The following is an 18,022-nucleotide window of genomic DNA, read 5'->3' as shown; positions in this document are numbered from 1 at the left end:
TTGTTTTGTTTCTCCACAACAGGTGGGCAACTTCAGAATAGCTTGAGTTAACAGAAAGAAGTGAAACACTCCCTCTTCTTCACTTTCTCAGTGCAGTTTCAGCAGAACCCACACAATCCTGCTGCTCTGACACTTTAAAACCGCATCTCTTTCATCAGTCTCCCCCCTCAGCTGCTCAGGAAAGTGTGGCAGAGAGGCCGTTTTCTCAAAGTGAAGACGTCGACTCTTTGCAGAAGTTCACCCTGCTCCCCTGCACCTCTTCCCATCTACCTCTCTTTAATAACTTCCTTCCACGGCTTTAATCTTTTTCATCTTCTTCTTCTTCTTCTCGCGCGTAGTTCCAGCAGCCGACGGAGCAGTACCCGCCGCTGCGTTTCGGAACGGTGCCGAACGGCAGCACAGAGGAGAACATCCGCTCCAACTATCCCAACATGCACCAGTACATGATCCGGAACAACCAGAAGGGTGTGGAGGAGGCCATTGAGAACCTCAAATCTGGGTAAGGGAAGGGAAAGAGTGTGTTTTTCGGTACATATGTTTACGTTTTACTCAGTGTATGTACTTTTTTTTTACTGCTATGATGTTTTTTTCCTAAACCTAAATAAGTTGTTTTATTGCCTCAACCAAAGTAAGTGACTTTGTTTTAATTCACAATGTTGACCAAGTGATTACTGCCAATGGCGGAGGGCTACATAAAGTGTTTGAAAAGTGACGAGTCAGGCTGGTGAAGGAAGTTTATTTTGAAAAGTTTGCATCAATGTAACAAGTGGAAATTAACACATTTTTTTCGCAGGATATCATACGAACCGATGTAAGAGGACGCGTTTGACGAGTTGGGATGAGAACGCGTTGGAAAGTTCTGTGTTTTTGGACCCAACCGTCCATCCCGACCTCCTCCCTATACGCTCACTCCATTGCTCTTTGTACTACGTGACGTCATGACTTTGAGGCGCTGCCGTATTTGATGAATTGGGAGTTAAAATGGAAATACAGTCCTTTACAATCAGGAAGGGAAATGGCAGAATGGAGTTACAAGGAGCTTGGAGTAAAAGAAGACTCTGAGTCTTGTTACCAATAATAAACCTCTACTGCTTCATTCCTGCTGTAATCCACAAGTCAAAGCTGCACATTTGTTGCAACACCTCTTACTTTAAACAGAAACCACCCATCCTCCGATGCTTTTTTTAGCTATATATATATATTTTTTTATTTTCAACATGAGGCTGCCGTCCTCGCCTCGTTTCAATTACAGGACCCCTTTTTGTCTTTCCTAACCTGTTAGCTTGTTGCTCTTCCTCGCCTCAGGAGCCCCAGCTGGCTGTTGTAACCTGTGCAACCCCATCAGGATCACGGCTCCTAAACGAGGCGCGAGAAGTGGAGAGAAAGAAGAAAAAAAAAAAAAGAAGAACTTTTAAATAATACATGCTCACAGCAACCGCAGTGCAGGGGGAAAATCCCGCCGCCTCAGCACTGGCTGCCACTCAGGCGCCTCTTGTCTTCAACGAGGGAGGTTTATTATCTGCCTGGGGAGGGGCCGCAAAGTACACTTGCCATAAAATATACACATGCTCATCTTGTTTGGAGGTGGGAGGGAGGGGGAGGAGGCGGCGGCGGGGGAGTGATGTTACCAGATGCAGATGAGGGTTCAAATGTTTAATGGGACAAGCAAACACACACTTTGAGACAAGCAGCGTCCGCAGTCCTTAGCAAATTTGACGTACCGTGTTATTAAAACTCCCATGATGTATTCCTTTTTATCATCCGTACTCATCCGCCTTGTCCCTCTTACATCATCATCTAGCTCTGTCTGTCTCTCCCTTCAGTCTTTTTACCATCGCTCTCATTATTCGCCGTTTATCTGTCTCCTTTCTCTCCGCCTCGCTCCCCGACTTTATTTACGGAGGAAACATGATTTACGGAGGAAACGTGATTTTCGGAGGAAACATGATTTACGGAGGAAACATTTGAACAGTGCATGCCGTCAAAGCAAAGCGGCACGACGATACCTGTATAACATCACCTCTCCATCTCATCTTTCTTCCTCCTCTTCCGACTCCCTCTTTCTCCCCATTATCCCATTTTCTGCCTTTTTCTGACTCCCTTGATTACTCCTTTTGCTTCTGCTTTTCACTTCCTTTCCTCCTCCCTCCCTCCCTCCGTCCCTCCCTCCAATATCACCTCTAACCCCCTCCTTTTCTTGTCACCCACCTCCCACACGTCTCCCCTCGCCTTCACCTCTTTACAATCTCCCATCCTCCAGTGCAGTCGTCCCCCCTCCTCCTCCTCCTCCTCCTCCTTCTCCCTTTCCCTTTCCTGGAAGACTTGGGTAGTACAGTGCAGCTTCCCAAGTGTGAATATAAATCAATGTGAAGTCGAAGAGCAGGTGAAGTTACAAATCCATCATCAGATGCTGTGATATACATCATCAGTCTGAGCGGTTACATGAAATCCATTATTACATGAAGTGTTTTAGCTCTCTTGTATTGTGCGTCCAATTTTCCTCATCAATGCGTTTTCTGCCTCTTTTTCAGTGAGGGATGTCAGTGTATAGTACTCATTTTATTTTTCATTATATTTTAATCTATTTTCTTATTTTTCAATTAGTCAGTTAATTGGTTTCGTCTTTAGAATGTCAGAAAATAGCAGGATATGTTCAAATCATTATTTCTTATTTATTTATATTAAAAGGTCCCAATTATGTAGAAGGTGGGGTTTAGATTTGTATCATTTTGTTATTATTATAAAGCAGATGCTAGGTGCTGTATAAAACTGTGGATATTTTATCTTTATTTTATTTCTACGAGTAGAAGTGGCACTTAAGTCTGTGTAACTGACACACAGTGAAGAAGCGGTAGACAGGAAATGCTGACCAATCAGAGCAGACTGGTGTGTTTAATGGAGGGGGGCCTGAAGAGACAGGAGTAAGTTAATTAAATAGGTAAAATGATTTCTGTTATTTACATGAGGAAACATTGGCTGAATATCCATAGAGCAACTTTTTCGTGCGGACGCTCCGAGGGCTTCTGGTTGCAAATCTTCTAAAAACTTTTTAGAAAGGCGCTGCACCTCACAGCCAGTGTTTTTCTACCATGAAAAAAACATAAATGTATTTCTTACAGAAAAATGTTGTGCGATAGTCCAGGTTCTCTCTGTCGCTCTCGCTCTCTCAAACAGAGACACACACACAGCAAGCGCTGCAGTCCGCCCTCGTCTCTGTAATTGTCTCAGTCTTCAGGCCAAATTCATTGAAAAAAAAAAAAAAAAAAAAAAATCTACATTTCACAACATGCTTTTTGTAGCGAAAATATTCTGCTTCAATCCATCTTTCCTTGGCGTTAGGATTCTCAACATTTTTACTGCGCCTGTATAAACTAGTGGCTCGGTCCACTTTGTGTGGTGGTTGATGAAGACACAGATGACCTCGTGTTGCATGCGTCGTGGGCCGGACAGGGAAGAGGACAGAAGACGAAGTTCAATGCACTTATAGCCTATTATGTTTTATGCTTATAATTGATTTTTTTTTTTTTATCCATACATTTTTGCCGTTTCTTTGCGTCCTGTTGGCAAATACTTTGCAGCCCTTGTCCACGTCCCGGAGGTTGGGGACTGCTGCATCAAAGGACGTAAACACGATGAAACATGTTGAGTATGAACCTGAAAATGGGGTCTGATGTATCACTTATAAGTGTGCATAGTTTTTGATGCAACGTATATATGGAGCAAAATGCATTGCAATAAACGCATGCTTGATTGTTCCATATACCATCTTGGAATAATGCAATGCAACTGATTTCATTTGAATTGCGTTTAACAAACATTAACTTATATAACATTACGTGCAGAGCTCTTGATTGATGCTGAGAGTGAGAATAGCGCCTTACTTGCATCACATCCTCTCCTGCTGCTGCTGCTGCATTGTATTCTGGTCTATTGAGGCTTACTGCAGGAGGAGAATTGACATCTCTGCCTCCACTATGATGAAAAGCTCCAGCAATTGTTGAGTGTTTGTGCAAAAAAATAGGGGTGTCGGGAAAGAAGTCTCTCTGCCTTCTTTTTATTGTCATTGTCTCAGCAGAGCTTTATCCATCATCTCTAGTCATTTTGTTCACCAGTTGCACTTTCTCTGTCGTCATTTAGCTCCGGGTCAGTGATTTCCATCTCTCGGTTGTAATTTACCTCCTTCCTTCGTTCCCTGCAGGAAACTGGACGCCTTCATCTATGACGCCGCGGTGCTGAACTATATGGCCAGAAAGGACGAGGGCTGCAAGGTAGGATATAGATCTCTGCCATTCCAGTGCTCACGCACGCTCACGCACGCTGGCAGCTGTTGTTGATGTCTCTGTGCCCTGCAGCTATGATGTGCTACAAAACCACAAGATCTTCAGCATGCGTGTGGCCTCGTCTGTAGGAAAGAACAACTGTAACAGAGGCACGACAAGGCTTGCCAAAAGGCACTTTAAGAAGAGCTATGTCTGCATTAAATAAATCGAACACACCTGAAGCGTTTATACGTGTCCCTCGCTGCCTGTAGCTTGTTAATATTGTCATTTTTGGACAATGCTGGTGTTGATTTATTTATAAGTTTGCATTCGATGCAGCTCCCACAGCGAGAATGAAAGTGCTGCCCGGTGATCGTTTGTAATAAGGTCTGCGGGAGGCCTGAGCTCCCAGCGGCTTCACACAACAGCCACTGCTGCAGTAATTATTACAACTGACGTGGATCTATATTAATTCCTCTGCTGAAAACAATATCCTGCTCTCAAGCTCTGGGATTTTGGGGAGATGTCGATATTAGCGCTCAGCCAACTGTTTTGCATTAATGCGACAGTAAGTAAAAGAAAAAATCATTGCAGGAGAAATTAAGCTAATTTGTATTTCCTAGGTAACAACCGTGTCTTATGCGCTTTTCTCGGTTTTTACATCCTCAATTCCTTTCCTCGTCGCCTGTCTCCTCGCTTCTTAGTCCCGCCCACGGAAGGTGCAAGCAAAGGAAGTGAGGAAGACACACAAGCGGTTAAGGCAACGGACATTTAACAAAACGAGACGTCGAAGCCGTCCTTCAACGTCAATTAATTAAGACATGTTGCACAGCTGCGTCAGCTGTTAGGTCATGGGAGCTGAAAAGACTTCCGCAAAGGATACACAATCTCGCATTCCTCGGGATTCACGTGTTTCTTCGTGTACGCTTGGATGCTTATGTGTTCGTGTGTTTTACTCCACAAGGTGATGACCATCGGCTCCGGTAAGGTGTTTGCCACTACGGGCTACGGCATCGCCCTACACAAGAACTCCCGCTGGAAACGCCCGCTGGACCTGGCTCTGCTGCAGCTGGTTGGAGACGGTAAGACAGAAGGGTAGATGGAAGGGCACTGGAGAGGATGGATGAGGACGGATCAGAAGCATTGGGACATCTTGTGATCCTGCAGTTAATGAATGCCCCTCATTCAGTAATCGTTGTGATGTTTTTATATTGTCAAACGTGAAGGTCGGGGGTTGATGGCAACTTTAACACACCCAACATGTGCACGTTGTCTAGCACAACAGTCTGCTTGAAGTAAGATCTGTAATCCGCCCAAGACCACAAAGGTCAGAGAAGGAAAGAAATGTTTGACCTCGTAGCAGCCAAGACCACCTAAACTGAGACCGGGTCAAGACCAAGACCAGAGCGTATCGAGACCGAGACTAGGTCAGTGCGAGTCCCCCTGAATGACCCGCTTTCGATACCATGTGGAACATGCAAACCAAAGACAGTTCTCAAATTGATCTGAAGGATCCACATTCCCCAAAAAACAACACAGAATACATACTGAATGTGTGTGTGTGTGTGTGTGTGTGTGTGTGTGTGTGTGTGTGTGTGTGTGTGTGTGTGTGTGTAAGAGTACCATGACAAATGTCTTGATAAAATAATGGAAAAGGCATTGCAGAGGTTCATTTTATTTGTTGGCATCCATTGTTTTCTATGAACAACCACAGTAAAGATGTCCACAAATAAATCGGACAGTGAAAAAGTAATTCAATGAAATCCTTGCAGTTGTGGTCTTTACCGGTCTTTAAAGAATTGTCCTGAGTCTTCTTTGTCTTAGAGAAAATGTGGTCGATTCCGTAACCAAGACCTTCAGAAAGTGGTCTCTAGTACTGTAACACTGCCTTTCTAAATTGAGTGCATTTGGAAATGCTGGTCTTCTTTTGCGGTGTGAATTTTAGATTTAAAAAAAAAAGAAGAAAACTGAATGCAAATCATAAATAATTGTCACGTGATCAGTTATAAAGCTATACTTATACAGATTGAGATTGATTGTAAGTGGGGCTACAGACAAAGTATAAAGAGTTATGCAGGAGTTTAAGATGAGGAAGAGAGACGGAGCGGTAGACCTGAGGAAGAGGAAAGAAGTCATGAGGATGTGGGGGGGGGGGGGGGGTCAGTGAAGAAATGAAAGACAGGAAGGTTTGAAGAGCGATGAGAGAGATCAATACAGGAAGGTCAAAGGGAGGAAGAGCAGAAAGGAAGAGTAAGGGATGTGTGATCTCCGTTAAAGCTGTCAGATGACACACACACACACACACACACACACACACACACACACACACACACACACACACATACACACACACTCACACTCACACACACTGTGTTCAAACACTCACGCATCACACATTCTCTGTCTCATCTCTGTGATTATATACACACACACACACACACACACACATACACAGCCTGACTCTCTCTGAATATATTTCCCGTTTTTGTTGTTTATGAATTTTGTTTTTGTACATGTCACCCTCGATTAGACAGATGGCACGTTTTTGCTCCGACCTTTTTCCTTTTCCTTTTCTAAAGCAGCGAGATATATTTAATATTTCCTCCGAGATCTTCTGTTTCACCGACACACCTCGTCTTTCTGACGTCTGACTTGTTTTAATCTCTCTCTCTCTCTCTTGATATTTACATTTTGCTCTGAAATTCAAAAGGTTTTATTGTTCAATTGTGGTATTCTTTCAGCTAAGTTATGAGGCGTAGCATTACTGATAGTAATTCTGCATAAATGAGGGAATTTAGTGTTGCAGTCTATCACTCAAGGTGAGAAGAAGAAGATGTTGAAATGAAGAATGCTAAGGAGGCAGAAGTCTATGCAAAAAAAAATGTCTGAAGTAGTAAAGCTTCCACAGCTATGGACAACAACAACTCTTCCACGGTCATCTTCTTCTTCTTCTTCTTCTTCTTTGGGGTTTTTACGGCAGCTGTAATCCGTAATGTTGCATTGCTGCCACCTTCTGGAACTAGTTTATGGAACTCCAAGTTGCGAGTTCTACTTCTTATGTGTCACAGTGTCCACCCAAAACGATCCCATCCTCTACGCTATCTATTCTATGAACCAGACACAGTTGCCCGAGCTGGTACAAAAAATCCTACCCTCAGTGTAGCATCAACGTCTTCTCCAGACAAAAACCTCTTTGTTTCCACCTCACAAATTCTAACCAAATAATCCTTTCTTGTCCATAAAGACATTTTGATCAGCTCCCTTCTTTCTCGCTCTGGTTCCTCTTCTGCTGACACCATTTCGTTGCTTTTCTTCAGCATATGACAATCCCAGTCCAACTCTTATTCACTTTACCTTCCTTCACTCTCGTAGGACACTGTGCTGACTCAGCATGGTGATTCCCCTCACAGTGCTGGCACTTTACTCGCTCTTCTTCCTATTTGCACTGCTCCTCACAGCAATCGTCCTTCCCACATCCCCCAAATATCTCCTGACCACTCTACATACACCTTTGAAACTTACTGTCCTCCTTCTCCCTTTCTCTGAATCTCGTCGGCCTTTGTGACTCACAAAACACCTGTGAAATGACTCAGCTGAGTCAAGTAATCTCAGTAAAGACGGAGCCTCAGAGCTCCATCTTTGTGACGCTTTGATACACACTCAATGATCACAATTCCACTTCTTCTAATCCTGACTGAGCGCACAAACTCAAACTTTTGCTTGAACAAACTTTCGAAAACCATGTGTTGCATCTTGAAAATCCTGTCTACTTTGGCCACAACTCTCAGCGCAACAAGATACAAGTCATTCCTCGTCGACTAGCTGGAATCACTCGAGTAACTACTTCTCCAATTTCTCGTGCACAGGTGTGGAACACGTCGCAGTAGCGTCCTCCGCAGTCCGTATACCCGTCCATTTGGAAGTTTAACCCAGGCTTAAGTCGCTTCCTAACCCCCTCCTGGCCCACCCTGTTGTGACTGAACCGCTGCTTGGAAGTTAGGTAAACCAGAACGGAAAAATTCCTACTGAAACTTGCTGCTAACAGGAGCATAGAAAACACTTGAAAGTGAACAATATAAAAAGATAAGCAACTATCAATGACTCTTCCCCCGAGGATGAATTATATGCTCTACCTAGCCAACAGTGTCTCACAAAAGAAGAGGAAGAAACTAGTGCGCACTTTGCTTTTCCTCTTCAGCCCAGATTGCCAATGACCACAATGACACCAGTAACAAAAAAGGAAATCAGAATTAGAAAACACACTCATTTAATTTCACATCTTATTTATTAATTAAAGAAATGAATCAGCTAATTGGTGCGTCCATCTTGTTCCTACATGGCCTGACTCAGCCCTATAAGATGCTGTAGAAAATGTAGGGAATCTGTGCTTGTGTTGTAAAGCTAAAAGGGAACCTTTGAACATGAGGGTTTTTGAAGTCCTTCCTTTCTAACCAGCCGCTAAGACATCATGAAGATTCACGATCCGTAGCACATGCACTAACAGGTCCTGTGTTTTTTTTTCTGCATATTGCCTCTCTTTGTGCGAGCATCGTTGTTTCTTTTTAAAGTAAATGATTGGTCAGTCTCCTCTGGGTAGCAATTTAGCCCGACAGCAATTAGCGAGCTCGAGAGTCGAGGTGGAGAATGCCTCAGTGCCGGCAGTGACAGCGGCTCCCAGGGGCAGCGAACACTAGAGGCTGACGGCACGTGGAAAATTAAAATGTTCACACTGGAAACTGTGGAATTGACAGCTATTTTTTATTTATTTTTTATTAAATGAGACATTTGATAGTGTAGATAAAGATACCAAACCCTTGATGTGGAAAAAAATAAAATTGTCTTTTATTGATAGATACTGGAAAACCATGTTAGAAATAGTTAATTTGTGGAGACCGTGGGTAAGTGGAGAGCAGGGCCGCCTTTCAATCAGAGGGTCGGCAGATCGATATCCTGCTCCACTAGTCTCATGTCATTGTGACCTTGAGCAAGACATTTAACCCCAAAATTGCTCCTGTAGCTGCGTCTACGGTGTTTAGATAGATACTGAATTGTAAGTCGCTTTGGATAAAAGTGTCTGCTAAATGACTGTAATGTAATGTAAATATGTTTGACCTGTAACCCTAGCTACAGAGGAAACTGGACTTTGGTTTGAAACACATTCATAATAGTGACAGGCCTTCATTCCTCTTTTCTTTTAGTAAGTAAACTTATTGTTTTCATTTGTTGTTGATTTCAACTCCCTCCGTCTGTCATATTCAGGATAATGTGCATTTTGACTGTATTCATTCTGCACAGCGCTGATGCTCACCATCCTTCTGCTCTGACAAGAAATACCGTTCCCATTCTATCATACAATTGCTTTGACTTCATCACGGGTGTCGTCTGTTGCAGACGGTAATCGGCGGACTCATGAGCCGACACAGAGTGTAGAGTAAATGAAGTAAAAGAAGTTGAGGAGGAGCACACAGGGGAGTCGGAGGGTAATAATCCTGGAGACACAAGGAAACGGGGAAAGTTCTGGTAAATCAAACAGCACGAAACTCTGATTGCACCAAACAGAGAACGACTAACTGCCACTGTGGTTGCAAAATCGATCTGGCGGAGAGCGAGTGAAGAGCCAAGGTTTTGTTGATGAGTAGAAGGGTTGCAGGTGTGCAGCTTGGAACAGGTGAATCAGCTTGGCAGCAATCAGCGAGCCTGTAGCCTCGACAACACACACACACACACACACACACACAGAAACACTGGAAACACAGGAGGCACAGTTGTGGCCCTGACTATATCAGTGTTAAGCAACTGCCAAGGGAAGTTAAAAGAGGAGATGTCACGCATCATACAGCTTCACATCATCTGGGTACTACAGATTCACAGTAAAATCGGTACTTGTCGAGAGTCTGCAAACGATCATAGATCATGAGTTGATTTGATTTGTTTGAGGCGTCGGCGGGGAAAGTGTCATAGTACAACGGTTTGTACGATATCTTACGAACTCATTTCATGCGTTTTCCTATGAAAGTTGAGCAACACGTGTCAATTTTCCCGTTACATCACCCATTACAGTCTTTTCAAAGGAAACTTCCGTCTTCACAGGGAACAGCTTAGTTAGGTTTAGGCAACAAAGCTGCTGAGATATGTTTAGGTCTCCTTGATCCATCCAACTTCACAGATAGAAAGAAGAGCAGACTAGAGGCGGAATTTATTAGTGAGGGGAAAAAAAAAGATCAGTGCAGAGCAGTGGTGAGTAGGAATTGCCTTTTGTTCTTGTAATGATGGAATTTACCATGTGACGCATTACAGGTAACAATGATTTCAGCAGGCTTTCATTCGCGATTTGCTAAGACATTATTTGGAAACATTTAATAGTAGTAATAGCTGATATAGCTACTACCTGTTGACCCAACCAGTTCTCATAATTGTCACATACTGACTGCTTGGTCAGGACCCCATACAGTTGCTTTTTAACACACTGGGTAACTCTTGGCGTCAAAAGTACTTGGTTAGGTTTAGTAAAAGATCAGGGTTTGGGTTTGATACATAACTTCAGTTATGTAGTCTTTATGTAACTTACTTACGTAACTTACGTTGACATTTGACACAGACAGCTGCCTCCTGAGTTAAAGTCCTGGCTCGAGCAGAAGCACAGCCATACTTTTGATAAAGTAAACCTTTTAAAGATGAGGCTTTGTGTCTCCAACAGACTTTCAAAATAAACAACTTTCAAAGTGACGCTGCACAGGACCGAGCTGCAGGAATATGTACTGTTGCAACTGCTGACGTTGCACCTGGACTCAAATCCCACTGCAGCGCGCATCCAAAGTTCGCCTCCGCTCCACTTTTCCTTTGTGTCATTCACATTGATTCATGCTGACTGAGCAAAGCCAATAAATAAAAAAACACCTCGCAACACAAAAGAATGATGAAAGAAAATGTGAACGTGAACAGCTTTTGGCACTAAGGATGGAACATGCTGTAGCAGCCCGAGTACACCCTCGGGAAATTGATTTAGTTTCTTCTTCTCATTCTTTCTTGTTCAGTTGGCTTTGAGTCTTCAGAGGCCAAGGTGTTGATTTTAATTTTATAGACTGGGAATAGAGTTTGCAGATATTGCTCTGAACTTGCAATTTTCTTTTTATGTTTCGTTTAGTTCAAAGTGAAACAAAATCCACGGATCATGTGGGATCAAAATCTAAAAACAAATAAACTAATCCAAAAACAGGCACTAGAAATGGAACTACCCTTTCAAGCCTGACACCGGGTGTCGTTTTGTTTTCTGATATACTCCGGCATAGAATGTGTTTTAAATACAGATACAACAAAGACCTTTAAAACTTTAACGGCCAATGATGGCTCATTTGATATAAATTTTCCTTCGGAGTAAAACATGTTTCACCCCGATCGACTCCAGTCCCCTCACGGTGTATATTTTGTTGGGAGAAGAGAGGGGATAATAAAAGATAAATTAGATGGTTGTAAAAGTTGAAATTGTTCTGGCAGTTGGACAAAATGTTCTGGCACTGGCTTGTTGATAACTCCAAGTGCCTTGCAGAAGTACCCTTCACAAGTTTATTATTACTATCCATCTCCTTAGAGATTAATTGTACTTCTCCGCCTCCTACAAACATACGCACAACCACGCCCCACCCCCACCCCCACCCCCACCCCACCCTGTAGACCTGCACTGTCTCTCAGGCTGGTTGTCCAATCATCAACATTTGTGCTTCTACAGGTCGGCTGACCAAAACTACTTTCAGTTTTCACAAAGCAATTTATTTTAGAGACAAACAAAACGTGCAGTGACACAACGTTAGAAAGGACTGCGGCACGTAGAATTTACTTCTGTCACTCCTCCCCCCCCCCCCAAAGAAAGCTGTTACAACAACTTTAAATGACTTGCTGTCTTTTCTCTCCTCTCCCTGCAAAGTTCACTATTGCTTTGTTTACAGTTCTGAATATTGCTGCGGCTCAGGATGAAAAGTTATCAAATCTGAATATGACAGGACCGGACCAGAGCAATTTATTTAACAATAGCTTCTATAATACAGAAAACACTTTTCAAGAAAAGCAAAGCTTGCATCCAATCATTACTTATATTGTGTTTTTGCTTGAAACTAAATATTTGGAATTGATATTATACAACTGAAATGGAGATGACACCCTACTTGCAAGTGAGGCACCATTTTTGTGATTTCCCTTTTTGCAGATGATGTCATTCTTTTAGCATCAGGCTCTGACCTCATAGATGAGGGTGCTACTGGCCAAGTGTTCTGGACATAAAAATAAAAGTGTTTCTATGGGGTGTCTGGGGTCACACCCTTAAGGGTAACGTAGCACTCACTGGTGGCGTATGAAACATGTCACAACATCCATTGTTTTCTAGTCAGCCCACAAAATAAAATACAACAAAACAACACAACATAACCAACATGTTTCTATTGAGGCTTTTAAGGGGTTTGTATTTTGCACACTGAAAAAGACAAACAAATGACTGCAGTGAGACATAAAATAAACAAAAAAGGAGAGAGAAATTGAATTCAAAGAGACACAAAATGATCACAGAGATACACAAAATAACTAAAAAGAGACACCAGATGATTACACAGAGACACAACGTTACCACAAATAGACACAAATGACTACAAAGAGGCGCAAAGAAAACACAAAGAGACACATAAAAACTGCAAAGAAATGCAAAAAAAACAACAAAAAAGAGGCACCAAGCTTGTGTCTTGCTCCATCCAATAGGAGGGGTGGTGGGTCTTCTTGCATGGCTGTGGCCGGTGGCCCATTGTCTCAAAATCTGCCCATAATGACGCTTTGCTCTGTGACAACAGCATTGCATGGGGACAGGGGACGGGGTAAGAAGCTTACACAGAGTTCATGAGCTGCTCTTTAGCACTGGAAGGAGCCGTTTGAGATTCTTCTGGCATCTGGTTAGAATTGAGATTGATTGAGATTTGTATAGAACTGATTGAAATGAAATTGCTCCTAAATACCTGCTACGTTGTCGGAAAATCAACAGAATAAAACATTCATTTAAATTGAGGTTCTGGCCTTCACCCCGGTCAGCACGTCTGCTTTTCACATTTGTGCAGACGATGTGCCTCTCTTTACTCCGTGGCATTTCCCCTCCTGAAGATTCCTCCTAAAGAGCAGCTTTATGCGCCGCAGACCGCCATGATTAATGTAGTTACAGGGAGATAAGGGGCGGAGGGGGGGTAGAGCCGGACAGGGAGAGAGGCCGAGCACTCATTGAAAACTCGATGGATTAGATTATGGGAGTGAGCCGCACACAGAATGAACATGTGTATCAGCCTCTATTGTCGGGATCTGCTCGGGGAGCGGGTTGAGGGAAGGCCAGGTCGATCGAGTTGAGTCGGGTTTAATTCAGCTGTCAAGGAACGTTTGAATTCCCACACGTTACTGTCAGTCGGGGGGGGGGGTTGAGGAAATGTGGCAAACGGTGATTCATGTTAGAGTGAGATTTATGTTTTGTTTGAGCGGATTTGACGTTTCTGTCAACTTGGCCGAGAGTCGTGGTGGTCTAATCTGTGTGGGGGAGCTTTACGGCGGGGTTTCCAGACAGCGTTAATTAACCCAGAGGTCGATTAACAGTGTAACTGTGAGCATTGGGAATTGGAACTTCCTTTGACTGGGACATCTTCAGAGCGTGTGCACGGCAGTGTGTGTGTGTGTGTGTGTGTGTGTGTGTGTGAGAGAGAGTGTGCTAGTATAAAAAGTCCTCTGCGACCGAGGTCGGTGCACGTCCGTCTACATGAGTCTCTCTGCACATTTGATTCTTCTTTTTCTTTCCGCTGCATTCATTCTTTTTGATTAAAGCATTGATGGCTGGCACTGAGGGTCCCATTACGCTGCAGCTCAGAGTGTGTATCACACGTGTGTGTGTGTGTGTGTGTGATTCTGACAGTTCGAGCAGGAAGTGTAATGCTTGTGTGCGTTCCCCCTCTTTCATCTCCCATTCGCTGTCGCGACGCTCTGCCCTCAGCGAGCTCGCCTCAGATGCCAGGCCATTTCACAACCTGCTTCAAAGGGCTTCTCTCACTTCCAGTCGCTGCCTGTAATTTCTCTTTTCAATCTCATGACTTTCTCTGCAAAATGGCCTCTAATCCTTTGCCACTTCTTCAGCCTCTCCCCAGGTGGTCTAATTTATATTTCTATGCTTGAAATGTGTAAACATCTGTGACATTAAGGCAGATGCACCTTTATTAATTACTCATAATGTATAGTGATATCCTGCATTTTCAGTCGCCATGTTATGTCATCTTTAAGTTATCTTTCCTTGGTTTGCTCACAACCATCAGTCTCATTTTCCTCTATTTTTAACATCGTACAAATAAGGTTTGACTCTCTCCTCATTTCTCTCCGCTCATGCTGCATTTCATCATCTGTCCCTCTCTTTTTTTGCCTTCTCCTTCTTCTCTCCTTCCTTTCCTTCTTCCTTCTCCCTCGGGGGATCAAACACCTTGCTCTCATAACAAAGGGGCAGTAATCTCCTTTAAAAATGTTTCTCTTTAATCTTCTTTTCCAGTGCTGTACTGTTTTAACTCCTTCTCCTCTGATGTCTTTTATTTCCCTTTTTTTTCCATCTTGCTCACTTTTTCGTCCCATCATCTTGCTCTCTCTTTCTAATGGGACTTAAACCAGCTCTTCTCATCCCTATTTCTCATCTTGTTGTTTCATTTTCTTTCATCTTATCCTAATTCTGACCTCCTTTTTCCACCTCCATCTTTTCTCTTGCAGATGAGATTGATATGTTGGAGCGTCTCTGGCTGTCGGGTATCTGCCACAATGATAAGATCGAGGTATGGCGTCTTAAACCTTTTCTCCATCAGAATCTACACTGTTTTCAGAATAAACTAAATGTAGTCTAACCTTCTTCATGGTCAGCCAATCAGTAAATGCATTTACCCACTACCAACTGCGAATATTTTGCTTCAAAAATATTCATACCTGCAGTGATGCTAAATTGCCGCAACACCTTTTTGAAAAAAAGGTTCTAATAGATTTGAGCTGGCAGAGGAACAACTACCAGGGTCCTATTGAGCCAGAGCAACATCTATCAGTTGGTTGCTTGCCTTTGTTTCATTTTGTTTTGCTTCCAAACACAAGTAATTGCTACCTCTAAGACGTCACCCTGCATTTCGTGGTTGTTTCCTGTCGTTGGTTTGGATCATAATCACACATCAAACAAAACTGCACTGCGGGTCTATCAGAGGAGATCCGACCGTCTCAGTTTTGGATGTATGTGCGGTTATTTGGTGTTATACAAATCAATAATAATTATTCATTCAAAAGTGAATGCAATCTGGCTGCAGATCAGAGCTATGGACGTTGAAACTGCATGGATTGAATAGTCTGAAAACTTTTTTTTTTTGGTTTGTTTGATGTAAATAAGATATTATTTGGCAACCTACATGTTTTGGTCTTTGCATCAGTGTTCTGAGCACAGAGGCCATAAAATATCACAGATGTGTGCACCGACAGCGAAGGATTCTCTGTTGTACTGCTGGTTGTAATTAACTTTTTATCTGCTGCCTGAGAGACAAATTGACCCTTGTTAGTGATACATATACTTTTCTGTCTTATCTCTGCCCCTCCCTTCTTAAATCATTTCCTTTTCCCTCTTCTGCCTCTTCTTTTTACTCATCCCTTCTCTCTGCTTTCACCTCCTATAATGTTTCCCATTTCTCTCCTTCCTTCCTGACGTCCCCAATCGGTCCCTTTTGCCCTCAAGGTGATGAGCAGCAAGCTGGACATCGACAACATGGCAGGGGTCTTTTACATGCTGCTGGTGGCCATGGGCCTCAGCCTCCTGGTATTTGCCTGGGAGCATCTGGTGTACTGGAAATTACGGCACTGCGTGAAGCGATCTGGTGGGATGGACTTCCTCCTGGCCCTCAGCAGGGTGAGAAAAGGCAGCAGAGACAGCCCATACACCCATAGCAAACACCTCACATCTAAGTTTATTGGCTAACAATTGACAAACATGGGTGCCCTAAAACAACTTCTTTATGGAAAAAACTTCAGAAGTTGATGGTCTTGGCAGTCCAATATCATATTTGCCCTTTAAAGGACCCGCCTGTTATTAAAAGTGCAAGAGAGGCATAGCCCAAAGCCTCACTGAAATCTCACTGGCTGTTTTAACAAGACTTCCTAGACTATTCTCGTTGGTAGAATATAGATTTACAAACCAACTGCAGAAATGGATGCTTTTGTCTAAACATTTTGTTGAATGCATATCACACAACCTCCTATATGTTGGATGTATCAATATTCCAGACAAATGAAGGAATACCTGAGGTACAATTTAATAGAATATCCAATTATAATTCATTGTTAACTAGATTGAAACTATTTAATACGTCTGAGACGTGAGTAAGTAAGTTTTATACTTTAATTTCAACCAACCACTAAAGCAGCTGATCTCACTGATTTGCACACCCTCAAACTGAGAGGGTAGAACAAATCAGTGAATAACTACAGATCCCTGAATGGAATAGATTGACTATAGCCATGAAGTCTACTTCATTGAGGAAAATAGAGAGAATAGATGAAGCAAGGTTAATGAACAGTTTCCAGATACAATCAAGATATGGATTGCAAAAGAGTAGCTGCATCTCAATACTGGTACTTGTTTCTGGCACTGAGCAACAAGGAGGTTGAGCCAAAAAGAGGAACATCAATGGTGTTTATCCTTGGAGTCACGCCAAAAGGTCCAGGGCAGAGTGATCACTTAGCTGTTGCACAGGTATTTTCCATGAAAGCCAATACCGTTTTATAAGTTTGTAACAGGGACCTGAAAATATTTAGTGCATGTCTTGAGAAAGACTTTTAGGGGTTGTGGTGAAGAGAAAGGAGGGTTAAGAGGGAAGACCAGGAATGTAATGAGGTAAGGCAGGGGATGAAATTGCGGGAAGGAAGGGAACAAGGTAAGAACTTAAGGTAATACAGGAATTGGAAATAGATGATGCTGTGATTGGGGAAGGAAAATGAGAAGTGCAAAGGTAACTTTGAGATAAGAAGACAAAAGAGCCGACCAAGGAGGAAGCTATGGGTTGGGATGGCAGAGGTAGTGGACTATAGCAGGTGTTAAGGAGAGTCCAGAAGGAAGGAAAGAAAGGACAGGAACAGAAAGGAGGGAGGCATGTAGGAGGGGAGACTACTGAAGTGGAATACGTCATCGGAAAAGCTTCACAGAGCACTGGAGAGATATCCGTGTTGGTCAGAAGACACAGTGATGGAATGCTTGGAGAGAACCACTGTTTGGCCGACCCCACCATGTTGGAGTGACAACAAAAGATTGTGATTCATCACCACCTCTTGGCTGGCAAAGCAGAGGATATGGCTAATTATTGCAAAGCAGAAGAGTCTTTTAATTGCACCATAAAAAGGATGAAGAGGAAATAAAATTACAGCTCTTACTTCTGACGTTATGCTTCCAACACATGAGGGGACTACATTACATTACATTACAGTCATTTAGCAGACGCTTTTATTTGACAAAACAACTTACAATTCAGTATCTATCTATACACCGTAGGCACAGCTACGGGAGCAATTTTGCGGTTAAGTGTCTTGCTCAAGGACACATTGAACATGCGACTAGCGGAGCCGGGGATCGAACCGCCGATTGAAAGACAGCCCTGCTCTCCACTTAGCCATGGTCTTTATCGGTTCAGTCATGAGTTCAGGTGGACTTTTGTGCTAAATTTGAAGAAATTCCCTTCAGCTGATCCTGATATAGC

At 43.0% G+C, this 18,022-nt stretch overlaps 1 protein-coding gene across 1 annotated transcript in view; it reads left to right on the top strand.

Moving 5' to 3' along the window:
* grin2da (glutamate receptor, ionotropic, N-methyl D-aspartate 2D, a) overlaps positions 1-18,022 on the top strand; it is a 121,699-nt gene that overhangs the window by 92,885 nt on the left and 10,792 nt on the right. Inside the window, exons 13-17 of the mRNA XM_068711471.1 lie at positions 339-499; positions 4,199-4,268; positions 5,224-5,341; positions 15,018-15,079; positions 16,012-16,182. Coding sequence (XP_068567572.1) covers positions 339-499; positions 4,199-4,268; positions 5,224-5,341; positions 15,018-15,079; positions 16,012-16,182 — 582 coding nt within the window. The remainder of the gene's footprint in view (positions 1-338; positions 500-4,198; positions 4,269-5,223; positions 5,342-15,017; positions 15,080-16,011; positions 16,183-18,022) is intronic.

This window comes from Cebidichthys violaceus, unplaced genomic scaffold, assembly GCF_023349555.1.
Source record: "Cebidichthys violaceus isolate CVI_PGR_0920_01 unplaced genomic scaffold, fCebVio1.0.p SCAF_16, whole genome shotgun sequence".
NCBI classification, from domain to species: Eukaryota; Metazoa; Chordata; class Actinopteri; order Perciformes; family Stichaeidae; genus Cebidichthys; species Cebidichthys violaceus.
The sequence above is the reverse complement of the archived record's forward strand: the minus strand, read 5'-3'. Positions and strand labels throughout refer to the sequence as shown.